This window comes from Schistocerca serialis, chromosome 2 (genome assembly GCF_023864345.2).
Source record: "Schistocerca serialis cubense isolate TAMUIC-IGC-003099 chromosome 2, iqSchSeri2.2, whole genome shotgun sequence".
In the NCBI taxonomy this organism is placed as follows: domain Eukaryota; kingdom Metazoa; phylum Arthropoda; class Insecta; order Orthoptera; family Acrididae; genus Schistocerca; species Schistocerca serialis.
Window position 1 is genome coordinate 705,647,273 of NC_064639.1, and position 13,279 is coordinate 705,660,551.

The following is a 13,279-nucleotide window of genomic DNA, read 5'->3' on the forward strand; positions in this document are numbered from 1 at the left end:
TCCCCATTTCCTAGTTGTTCCAGCCTGAGATGATACTGGCTGAGGAAGAGGGGTTCTCCTGGGCAGCTGGTTCTTGGGTGTGATAGGGAGTCTAGGGATATGTGAGGATGTCACAAGGCTAAAAATGTGATGGACATCAGTTGGACTGACAGTAATGAAGTGAGCGAAATAAAAGGATCAGTAGGGGGATGGTGCCAGGCAAGCATCCTGCAGAGCACTGCATTCTGTCCCGATCCATTAAAGTAAAAAAAATACAGTCAAATAAGAGAACAGCAAACACTATAGATCGGAGTGCTACCCCTAAAATGGAAAAAAAGGAGCAGCAGAAAAATGGGGCTAACCACATCTAATAGCATTTAAAACAGAGATGACAAAGAGAGCTGGCATAGGAGGTAGTGTCAATGGTCCCCCAAACCCAGCAAATGGCGGAGATGCCCTAATGCTAAGTCCCTGCTCCTGCCTTGAAATTAGTTAAAAACTTTACCCTAGCATCAAAAAATGGAGAATCAGTTCAACTATCTGTCAGTCATCCACCAATACTAGAGACAAGGAATCTGGGAATACCACGTTCATAGAGAGCCAGAAGGAGACGTCGTTCCATCAGGATGAGAGCTACTGTTTGTATTGCTCAGAAACCACAATGTGGGGATTGTGTTTCATGTAAAATAAAATTGTGTGTTAATCTGGTATGTGCAATATGGAGGCGACAGGATGCTGGATTTCTCCCAGGAGGAATGTATGGTTGGTTGGTTGGTTGGTTTACAAGGGGAGAAAGGGACCAAACTGCTTAGTCATCATTCCCTTGTTCCTACTGTAACAATTCAACAAAGGAAAGAATAAAACAAACTAGACATACAGCACAATACTGAGAGGAAGGAAAAACCACAAAAATGACACAAGAGCAACGAACACTACTAGGAACAAAATAGGAAAAGAAAAACACAGACACAAGAAAATAAAAGGATAAGCCAGCCACTCTGTAACACATTAAAACCTCCACCTTAAAAGCACAAGGGTGGAGGACACTGAGGGACAAAGGACATGCGCTAAAACTTAGATCACATAATAAAACCCACCTTCACGTACCAAACGTAAAACCAAATCAGCTAATGAGGTGTTGTCTGCTAAAATTAATGATAATGAGTCTGGTAACTGAAGATGATATCTCAGGGCAGCCAAACTAGGACAGTGCAAAAGAAAATGGGCCACTGTCAAGTGGACACCACACTGACACTGGGGTGGGTCTTCACGGCGCAGGAGGTAGCCTTGGGTTACCCAAGCATGACCAATGCGGAACCGGCAGAGAATCACAGAGTCCCTTGAGAGGCCCACATGGAGGACTTCCACACATTCGTAGTCTCCTTAATGGCATGCAGTTCATAGTGCGTACTGAGACTATGCCATTCCGTCTCCTAAAGCCAAAAAATCTTGCAGCATAATAATGAATGCAGGTCAGCTATTGGAATGGCAATCTCCATAAGCAGTTTCCGTGTAGCCTGTTTCACCAGCCTGTCAGCATGTTCGTTGACTGGGATTCCGACGTGACCTGGGGTCCAGACACACATCATTGAACAACTGGATCGTTCCAGGTCAAAGAAGGACTCCTGGATGGTCACTACCAAAGGATGATAAGGGTAGCACTGGTCGATAGCTTGTAGGCTGTTCAAGGAGTCAGTAAACATAAGAAACGACTCCCCAGGGCATGAATGGATGTGCTCAAGAACACGAGATATAGCCACCAGCTCTGCAGTGAAAATACTGCAGCTATCGGGCAAGGAATGCTGTTCAATATGGCCTCTGTGAAAGTAGATTAAGCCAACGTGACCATCAGCCATCGAGCTGTCGGTGTAAACCACTTCAGAGCCCTGGAATAAGTCAAGAACGAGAGGGAGTGACAGCAGAGAGTCGTGGGAGTAACTGAGTCCTTACGGCCATGTGAAAGGTCCAGGCAAAGCTTCGGCTGAGGTTTACACCATGGAGGTGTACATGAATGGACCTCGAGTAGAGGTGGTAAAGGGAAGGAATCCAGTTCAGACAGAAGCGATCAGATGCAAACCACAATTGTGAGCCCTGACCTGGGCTGCAAATCCGGGAGCACAGTGGTTGGGAAAATGAGACAGTAATTCAGATGCTCAGGAGAACAATCAATGTGTGCAGCGTAAATGGAGAGCAGTTGTGCATGCCTAACCTCCAATGGAGGGACTCCAGCCTCTACCAGGACGCTGGTCACCGAACTCGTCCTAAACGCCCGTCACTAGTCGAACGCCACAGTGGTGCACTGGGTCGAGTAAATACAACACTGAGGGCGCCGCCAAACCATAAACCAGACTCCCATAGTCAAGGCGGCATTGAACATGGGCTCTGTACAGCTGCAGCAGTGTAGTGTGATCTGCACCCCAGTTGGTGTTGCTCAGGCAGCAGAGGGCATTGCTGCCAGCATTTCCACTTCAGCTGATGAAGATGAGGAAACCATGTCAATCGGGCATCAAAAACTAGTCCTAAGAATCAATGTGTCTCTACTACAGGGAGTGGATCATCATTAAGGTACAGTTCTGGTTCCAAATGAACAGTACGACTCCGACAGAAGTGCATGACACACAACCCTGAGGCTGAAAACTGGAAGCCGTGGTCTAGAGCTCATGACTGCACCTTGTGAATGGCTCCCTGTAGGCGCCTCTCAGCAACACCAGCACCGGAGCAGCAGTACGAAATGCAGAAATTGTCTGCATACAAAGAAGATGAGATGAACGGCCCTACAGCTGCTGCTAGGCCATTAATGGCCACTAAAAATAGAGATACACTCAATACAGAGCCCCGCGAGACCCCATTCGCCTGGATATGGGAGGAACTATGGGAGACACCAACCTGGACCCCACTCATAAAATGTGGCAAGGATATGATGTCGCCAGGTCGTGTTGTAAGCTTTTCGTAAATAAAAAAAAAGACACCAACAAGGTGTTGGCGTCTGGAAAAGGCTGTTTGGATGGCAGACTCAAGGGACACAAGTTTATCAATGGTAGAGCAACCCTGGCGGAAACCGCCCTGACATGGAGCCAGTAGGCCACGTGACTCCAGGACCCAACCCAACCGCTGACACACCATACATTCCAGCAGCTTACAAAGAACGATGGTGAGGCTGATGGGCTGATAGCTATCCACATCAAGCGGGTTTTTACCAGTTTTGAGCACTGGAATGATTGTGCTCTCCCACCATTGCGATGGAAAAGCACCATCACGCCAGATCCCGTTGAAGATGATGAGGAGATGTCGCTTGTAGACGAGAGCTGTTTAATCATCCGACTGTGGATCCGATCTGGCCCAGGAGCTTTGTCACGGCAATGTGCGAGGACGCTGAGGAGCTCCCACTCTGTAAATGGGGAGTTATAGTGTTCACTGTGGCGTGTAGTGAATGAGAGGACTTTCCCTTCAATCCGCTGTGAAAGGCTGGGAGATAATTCTCTGATGCAGAGGCTTGAGCATAGTGCTCAACAAAGTCCTTGGCTATCGCATTTGCATCAGTAGAGAACACGCCATTGATGGTAATGCCAGGGATTCCTGTTGGGGTCTGGTACCCAAAAATACGTCTGACCTTCACCCAGACTTGGGAAGGTGACACATGGCACCCAATGGTCGAGACATATCTCTCCCAACACTCCTGTTTCAGTCTGTTTATAAGGTGGTGAACGCAGGCACAGAGCCATTTAAATGCTATTAGGTGCTCCAGAGATGGGTGCCGCTTATGCCGCTGTAGAGCCCGCCTACACTCTTCAATGGCCTCAGCAATTTCCAGTGACCACCAAGGTACTGTCTTTCACTGGGGGCACACTAAGGAACCAAGGATCGTGTTTTCCGCCGCAGCAACGATCATTCTAGTGACCCGCTCTACCATCACATTGATGGTACCATGTGGGGGTGATTCAACAATGACAGCAGAGATGAAAGCTTCCCAGTCTGCCTTGTTTAGAGTCCATGTGGGTAGGCGTCTATGGGCATGACACCGGGGGGAGTGAGGATGATGGAGAAGTGGTCACTACTACACAAGTCATCGTGGACTCTCCAGTTGACAGATGGGGAAAGTCCTGGGCTGCAAATTGATAAATCAATGGCCAAATAGGTGCCATAAACCACACTGAAATGTGTGGGAGCCCCAGTATTTAGGAGGCAGAGGTTGAGCTGAGACAGTAAATTTTCGACCTTTCTATCTCGGCCAGCAAGCATGATGCCACCCCACAAGGAGTTATGGGCTTTAAAATCTCCCAAAAGTAGGAAAGAGTTAGGGAGTTGATGAATCAGTGTAGCCAAGACGTTCAGGGTACCACACCATCTGGACAGAGATATACATTGCAGACAGTTATTTCTTGTGTCGTCCTTATCCTGACAGCCACAGCTTCAAGAGGTATGTGAAGGTGCACAGGTTCACTACACACCGAGTTCAGGACATAGATGCAAACTCCACCTGACGCTCTATTATATGCACTACGGTTCTTGTAATATGCCCTACAGCTGCGGAGGGCAGGGGTCAGCATTGCCGGGAACCAGGTTTCCTGGAGGGCAATGCAGAAAGTAGGTATAAAGCTTAACAGCTGCCGTAGTTCAGACAGGTGGAGGAAAAAACTGCAGCAATTCCACTGGAGGATAACGTTATCGTGAGGCAGGGAAGGCATGAAATGCTCAATGAGGCAGTTAACGCCTCAGGGCCACAGCTGCCACCGACTTAGTTCCTGAGCAGTCTATATCGATTGTGTCCGAGGGTTCAGCGGACACCAGAATCTCCGCCTCACCCTCATATGCAGAGCTTGTAGGTAGCACTGGTGTGGGTGCCACCATAATTTCCTTGTTTTTGAGGGTCTTGTTTGTGAGGGTCTTCTTTTTGGATTTCTCTTATTGTTCCTTGGGTTTCTCTGGCTGGGAGGGCTTCTTTGACTCAGTCTCCGGGACTGAGGAGATCATGAAGCCCTAAGACCAGCTGCTTTTGGGCACTTCAGCCACTGGCAGGTGTCATCTTTCCCACTAGTAGAAACCTGGGAAGGGAGGGACCCAAGGGACCTCTTCCCAGCGAGAGGATCCGAAGAAGACTTGCTCTTACACTTCTCTGGATAAGAACTGATGTCCCCGATGGTTGAGAGGGGGGGGGGGGGGGGCAGTACTCCCAAGGTAGGTGGTGCAGGAACAACAGGGAGGGAAGTGCCCCCCACCATTAAGGGGGCAGGTGTAGTCTTACGGCTCTGAGAGCCAACTGGAATTGACTGAATGGATGGGGCTAGAACTGTTCTCGTAGCAGCGGCATAAGATGTCAGAGGTACAGGATGTAGGCAGTCAAATTTCCTCTTAACCTCAGTGTAGGTCAGTCAGTCCATGGTCTTGTATTCCATGATTTTACAATCCTTCTGGAGAATCCTGCAGTCTGGTAAGCAAGGAAATGGTGCTCTCAACAGCTGACACACATGGGAGGCAGGGCACATGAAGTATTGGGATGGACATCCACTGTCACAACATATGACGCTGGAAGTGCAGCAGGAAGACACGCCCGAACTTCCAGCACTTAGCACTGCATCGGGGGAGGGATATATTGCTTGACATTACACCGGTATACCATCACAATGACCTTCTTGGGTAATGTATCACCCTCAAAGACCAAGATGACGGCACCGGTGGCTACCCGATTATCCTCTGGACTCCTATGGACACGTCGGATGAAATTAACTCCTCGTCGCTCTACGTTGGCGCACAGCTCATCATCAGACTGCAAAAGAAGATCCCTGTGAAATGTAATACCCTGGACCATATTTAAGCTCTTATGGGACGTGATGGAAACACAAACATCCCCCAGATTGTCCCAGCTGAGTACTGTCCGTGATTGGGCAGCGGATGCTGTTTTTACCAAGACTGACCCCGACTGCATTCTGGACAATCCCTCCACCTCCCCAAACTTGTACTCTAAATGCTTCACTTTGTCAACATGAAGTGTGTCACATCAGATCTCATACATACGAAGTACGGGGGGAGTAAGTTTCGCTACCACCCTTAGCCTGGCATTCCTCCCATGATGTGGCTAGGGAAGGGAACAATTTGGGGTCATACTTCTTCACATTGTAGTTAGACGTCAACCACTTAGAGACTCCTGGATTGGACCATCAGCAAGAGATGACGTACTATGCTTCACTGTGTGTCATCCACCCTGATGCCATCCACTCTGACCAGGGGCCCTCCCCATGGGGCCACCCAGCCGCAGCAAAGCCACCTGGCAGGATGGCCATTGCCATCGTCTCGATGCCCCCGGGTGATGGGCATCTGCTCCTTGGCATACATGGGGACTTAATGGCGCAGGCATCAGCAGAGCGATCCCTGTGTAGACGGGGCTACAACCAACAGGGTACATGGCAGCCCCACCACAACAGACTGGTTACTGTGATGGATATCAGGTGCAAACAAGCAAACACGTCCATTATCGTCAGCACAGAAAACGATACCGCACAGTGGATGGAGGGAAATGCACCCAGGAGGGTGACCTCGCCCAACAGCTGGAGAATGAGCGGATGTGCAGATCCATGTCAATGATGGATGCGAGAAGTCTCAGCACATGATGGTGATGGACACGATGCATCATGTACGGCACCCTTCCCCAATTGGCTTGCTCTTCACAAAAATTTAGAGGAATGGAGGTCAAACTCAACAGGGGACCATTACATAAAGGCCAAAACGTGTGAAATTCCTTTTAGTCACCTCTTACAACAGGCAGGAATACCTCATTCTAACCCCCGGACCCACTCGAGCGGGAGGGGGGGATGTATGGAAGAACGCCATAGAGCAGTGGTCTTCTTGAAAGTGCAAAATTTGTTACAGGTTACATTAACCCACGAGACGACATTCCATCTCTGAGTAAAGAGAGGTGTTATTTGCAAACATAAATTAGCACCTGTGATTGATAAAGCGAACGTTGGATGAGTAATCTCTCCTCTAGCTGAATGATTAGTAAGTTCACTCCCTGGGATGCTTACACAACTTGAGACACAGAGAAAGACAACTGAGCAGGAAGCATGACTAAGGTCAATGAGATGGTCATTCCATGTAAATGAGGAATCATTATAAAAAAATAATTTTTCTGTGGGAATATTTCTCCCCGTTACTTATGTAGGTTGGGCATTGAATTTTGTTGGCAAGATTGATTTTTCCCTCCAAAACCTATTGTTTACTTGTGAGAGCCATTGTTTTGAAGATTATATTGTTGAGTTTGTTCATGCAGAAGATTTGATCAATTTCAAGGTAAGAAAAAAAATCATGAAATTTATAATAATTCTTTGTGGTTTGTACATCACTTTAAAGTGCATAACTTCTTTTTGGTATATTTTTAGAAGCAAACAATTTAAGCATGATAAACACAAAAACATTTATATAAGCTAACCCAAAATGTGTAACATGAGTTACCAAATGCCAATTTTTTAAGATTTTCACAAAATATATTAAAGTACAGAAACTTATATTCCATGCTGTTCTTCACATAAGTGTACTTGATAATTTGGTGTCTCAAATAAATTTCCTCCTGGAAGCCTTCTCCTGGTATAGGATATTTAATTCATGTAACGTGAGTTACCATTATTTATGTAATGTGAGTTACCATAATTTTTGTAGGATTAGTTATAATTTTGATCAGTCACATTGGTTCTGAATTACATACAACACAACAAACAATATATTTCAACAATTTTAATGTATATTTATCTCCATATGCCACATAAAATCCCATAGGGAATATCTATTTCTATTTTATAACAATTTGCAATTTTTGAGAACACCTTTAAGTGCAGCTGAAAAAATGAGACGAAGAAGGCAGAAATTAAAGATGAAGGCAGATATGAAGAGTATAAAATCAAACACAAGGAAACTATGAAAATATTCAGGAAAAAGAAGCAGGAACAGGAAAAATGTTTGAGTAAAAGAGAACAAGAAAGGATTGCTGCAAACAGGAAATGGAATGTTAGAGAAAGAGTTGCCAAGTACAGGAAGCGGCTAAAGGAAGCATCTTCGGCTACACCAAGTAGTTCTGCCTCTCCACCATATAAAAATAGGTCTTCATTGGGAAAAGCCATATCAAAAGTGAAATGCGTACTTCCAGAATCACCCAGAAAACAAAAATGTGTTATTAGGAGATTGTATCATACATATGTTGAACCTCTAGAAGTAGAAAGAATCTCTAAACAAAAAATAGGTGATGAAATAATAACTGCAGTGAGCAAATTCTATGAAAGGGATAACATTAGCAGACAGGCCCCTGGACACAAAGACGTTGTGACTGTAAAAGATGAGAAAGGTAAGAGTAAGTTGCAAATGCGACACTTGATGTTTTCTTTGAAAGAAGCCTATGCAATGTTTTGTGAAGAAAATGGCAAAGTGATTGGTAAAAATATATTCGCAAAATTATGACCCAAACATGTGATGCTTGCCAATAAACTTCCACAAAACGTGTGTCTCTGCAGATATCACGAGAATTTCATCTGTGCTATTAACTCTCTTCATAGCATAGTACCTCAAATACCCAAGTACACCAGTAACCGGCCAGAATTTTTTCTATGTGCAGTGCCTACAGCTGATTGTTGGTTGGGAAAGTGCGTGAAATGTAAAGATTTATTGGCAGTTAAACTTCTTTATTTATGTACTGGTGTACAAGAGTACGGCGTGAAATGGTATGTGTGGCAAGAGAGTGATGGCAGAATTTTGAAAGCAGAGGAAGAAGGTACACTACAGAATCTTATTGATCATATTCTTACCATAGGACCTAAATTTTTGGAGCACTGCTACTTTAAGAGAGAACAATCAAAGAACTATCAGAGCAATAAAGAATCACTATCTTCTGTGATGCTAACTGCTATGATGCAAATCGATTTTTCTGAAAATTTTACATGTGAAAATCAAGACGAAATTCAAAGTGCACATTGGCAGCACAATCAAATTAGTATTTTTACTGCCATGATTTGGCATTCAGGTACTTCTCACCCCTACGTGTTGGTATCTGATAATCTGGATCACACAAAAAAACACTGTCGTTCCCTATGTTGATAGGCTTCTTGAAGAACTACCAAAAGATATTAGAGAAGTTACAATCTGGTCAGATGGTCCTGCTTCCCAGTTTAAAAACAGATATAATGCAGAGGCTATAAAAGTTCTAAGTAAGAGTCATGCCAAAAGAATTACATGGAAGTACTTTGCAACTTCTCATGGGAAGGGGCCAGTGGATGGAATTGGTGGGGCTGTCAAATGCTAAGTTTGGTATCTTGTGAAAAGCCAGAAATTTGTTGTAAACAGTGCAACAGATTTTGTAAAAGCATTGTTAAATTCTTCTTCTAATGTGACAGCAGTTCTTATGGGTGAAGAAGACTTTAGCCAAAGAAGCAAAAAACTACATCTCTCAGCCTTAATCAAGAACTGCAAGACTTTCTTGAACATTTCTAAAATTCATCACTTGGAACTCTATAATAATGAAGTTGTGGGACACACCACTTCATCAGTTGCAGAGGAAAACACTAACAGAACAGAAAAATCACTAGACATACAAGTAGATGACTGGGTGGTGGTAAAATATGACAATTCATATTTTCCTGGTAATGTTACTAAAATTGAAAATGGTGAGCTTAAAGTTGATGTTATGATGAAAGATGGGAAATTTTGGAAGTGGCCTGAAATTAAAGATGAGATATACTACACTAAAGACAAGGTTGTCAGAAAAGTGAACCCTCCAAGTGTTGTAAATTCCTGTGCTTACTTCAAGTTTGACTGCGATCTGTGACAATGTAACGTGAGTTACTGTATGTTGTAACACGAGTTACCTGTTCATTGTTTTAATCTTTATTTTATTGGAGATTAAATGTTTGGAACTTTGTTAAAATAATTATCAGATCTTCTGGAATTGTATGTAAAACTTATAAGAAACGTTCACATAAAACAGAGCAGATTTTTGTATTTTCTTTATCATATGCAAAAGGCATTTCTTGGAAATGTAATGTGAGTTACCAAAAATAATTATAAGATTTGGTTTTATGAATATAGTAATGTAACAATTATTGTGATAAAGGTTTACAGAGCATTCTGTATAAACTATGCTTTGAGGTATAAAAATATTTAATAGAAACATTTTCTTCTGTTAATTGTCCAAAACTTATAATACAAACATCACTTTGTAACGTGAGTTAGCATGGAATGACCCAGATCATCAATAGCATATTTTATAGAATGATAACAGTAATACCAATCAATGGCCTGGAGACACTCATTTACTCACTACAAATTAAAATGGGATCAAGGGAGCTCTGTTTAATAAAATGTAGGACTCCGATAATGGCTATCAATTCCACCATAAAAACTACACACATTCCCGGCAGCAAATGTTGTTCCTGACCAGTGAGGCATGTAAAGCATACAAGGATTGTTCAGAAAATTCCACACCATTCATAATTTTGCACCAATGGTGCATTGGAACAAAATGTGGTTGGCATCCTTGCAAATTCCTGTGTTTAACTTTTAACTGCCGGAAGTTTCATTCTTGTATACCTTTAGCTGTCGTTCAGTGCTGTATTGAGTAGACCATTGTGTCACACACAGTTTGCAAATTTCGAGAAACATGATAGTTTGACACGAAAAGTAATCTGCTTTGCTTAGTTTCATTTGCTGACGACATATGCTATCATATTTTGGAATAACTCTTCCCATTCTCAAAGGATATTTTTTGCTCACAAACAGGTGGTTCCAGGCGTAAATTCGAGAACCTCTTGCCGACCCCTGTTCATTAGTCTGGGTGTTCTGACATTGGCCTCTCTCAGCTTATTCCCAAGAATTAGCAGCTTTCACTCAGTTAATGCTAGGAAGAAATCCAATCTGCATTTGGATCACACTTCCTTGACTCTTGTACAGAAAGGTGAGCAGTATACTGCTGCATCCATTTTCAATACAATACCACAAGAATTCAAAGATCTTAGCAGTAATCCACACATTTTCAAATCGGAACTGAAGAGTTTCCCCATGGGTCCCTCCTAGTATTTTGTAGGAGTAGTTCTTTGAAAAATTAAACTGATTCCAGTGTTATACTGTTGATTGTGTTTACATAAACTTATAGCTTTTTTATATAAATATTTTATTTTATCTGTTATTGCTTTTATGTTGTGATTTAATGTACTGGTATGTTCCAAGACACTGGAGATTTGCTCCTCAATTCAGTCCTATGGAACTAGACATGTAAAAAAAAAAAAAAAAAAAAAAAAAAAAAAACCACAGGCCTTACTCTCAGGAAGAAGTTACTGAGAATGTACGTTTGGAGCAAAGAGTGGTACGGTATTGAATCACTTATCTGTGGGACACCAGATACGTCTGATAAGGTTGTCAACAGAATTAATGAAGAAAGGAACATGTGGAAAACATTGACAGGAAGATGGACATGTGTTAAGACATCAGGGAGTACTGGAAGTAGATGCAATGGGTAAAAACGTGCAGGGGAAGACAGAGACTGGAATACATGCAACAAATAAATGAGGATGTAGGATGTTAAAGCTACTCTGAGGTGAAGAGGCTGACATAAATGAGGAACTAAAGGCACATTGCACAAAACTACTCACAACACTCAAGAAAACAGCTAGTTTCAGGGAGAAGGGCCACTTTCAAGAATATTTCCAAAATAAGTGCGTGAACTCACTTTTAACATTGCCCAAATCATTGACAAGTGATGGCATATATATGAAGAACGAAAGACAGAAAAGATTCGTATGTTCCAGAATGTTAATGCAAGAAGAAAGGAAGAAATAGAAACAGTGGAAGATAGACATAATACATCAGGTTCTTAAACGCTGGACAAAATGTGTTCAAGAATTTGCAACAGTCAGCAAAAAGTACAGAAGTTGAGGAATAAATTTAATGTTTTACTTCAAACAGTGTTAGGAAGTAATAATAAGCCCATTATGATGGCTGCATACTCCAAAATTGTATGCTGTGACAAACACATGATAGCATACGAAAAACTAGTTTTTGTACAAGGGCGTGACTAAGGCTGGAATGTTTTTATAACACAAAACGTTCTACACTCTCTCTGTTACAATGTAAAGATTAAGGTATACGCTTTCAGAAAACTGTAGCCACTAAATATTTCTTAAATTACCTTCGTACAGTGTGATTTATCAGTACAAGGCACAGGAGTGAGTCAAATGCATATAGAGTGGATTGGCGGACTGATGCTTTAAAAGACGAGCAAGTATGTATGGAACCACAATCGGTCAGAAAACAATGTCACAGCATGGCTCTTTCTCGCGGATTTGTACAATGGACAGAGTCTCTGTAAATATTACTATTTCATGTCTCAAAAATTAACCGAAATGGCAGTTGTCAAGAAGTATTTTATACACTCTAAATTCCTGCGATACTTTTTATTACATTTCCACATGTCAAATCAAAATGTAAATAATTTTTCTTAAAGTTTTAAATTGTTTAAGAAGTGTCAACGTGCGTACAGGTGATTGTTTACAGCCTGGCAAAGTTATGAAATACGTCTATGACAAGCACGAAGGTTTAGCAAAACATAATTACCAGTGATAGATGCATCGCACAGAGAACCATATTTATTTTGAGCGCTATTAAGCGCTCTTTGGATATTGACAAAATCTTCGTTGAATTCCATATTTCCCTATGATTACATAAATTCCCGCTTCACACTTTCAAATATATAAGGTACAGACCCAAAGACGTTCAAGTTTGAAATTACATTGCAAAGATACAAACCGCTTAAAGATTTGTTGGCGCCATCGTCTAACACAACGATACGAAGGCGACCTCACATAACCTTTTCTATTCTGCCAGTAAACCCCAGAATCTTTGAAGATTCCCACTCTCGTCTATAAAACAGCTTCAAACTTCTGATTCTTTAAAAATGACTTAATATCTGTCGTGAAGCATGTACGGGAGAGAAGGTTTAGAAAGGTTTTGAAATTAAGGCCCCCCCATAAACGATCAAACGTGTTTGACAAAATCGACTTATCTAGCCACGGATTTATCAAGCAAGGCCGTACAAGTCCAAACAATGTTTGTCAGTTTAATCTCACGATGAAGCGGGCGCTATTCGTGTTCACGTGTATTTTGGGCGTAGTGAGTACCGCCGCAAATGCAGACAAAGCAGTCCTGGCACTGACTTTGGCATTGTGTTTAAAGAAGAAGAAGAAAACAATATTATGGTATAGGAAATGGCATAAAATGAGACATTTACCCATGAAAATATGCTAAAGGAAATATTACTGCAACAACCCGATGA

General features: G+C 42.5%; 1 protein-coding gene across 1 annotated transcript in view; it reads right to left on the reverse strand.

Moving 5' to 3' along the window:
- The window catches only part of LOC126457859 (uncharacterized), a 93,441-nt gene extending 80,722 nt beyond the window's left edge, over nt 1-12,719 (reverse strand). Inside the window, exon 1 of the mRNA XM_050094505.1 lies at nt 12,562-12,719. Coding sequence (XP_049950462.1) covers nt 12,562-12,652 — 91 coding nt within the window. The 5' untranslated portion in view covers nt 12,653-12,719. The remainder of the gene's footprint in view (nt 1-12,561) is intronic.
- Between the last annotated feature and the right edge of the window lie 560 nt (nt 12,720-13,279).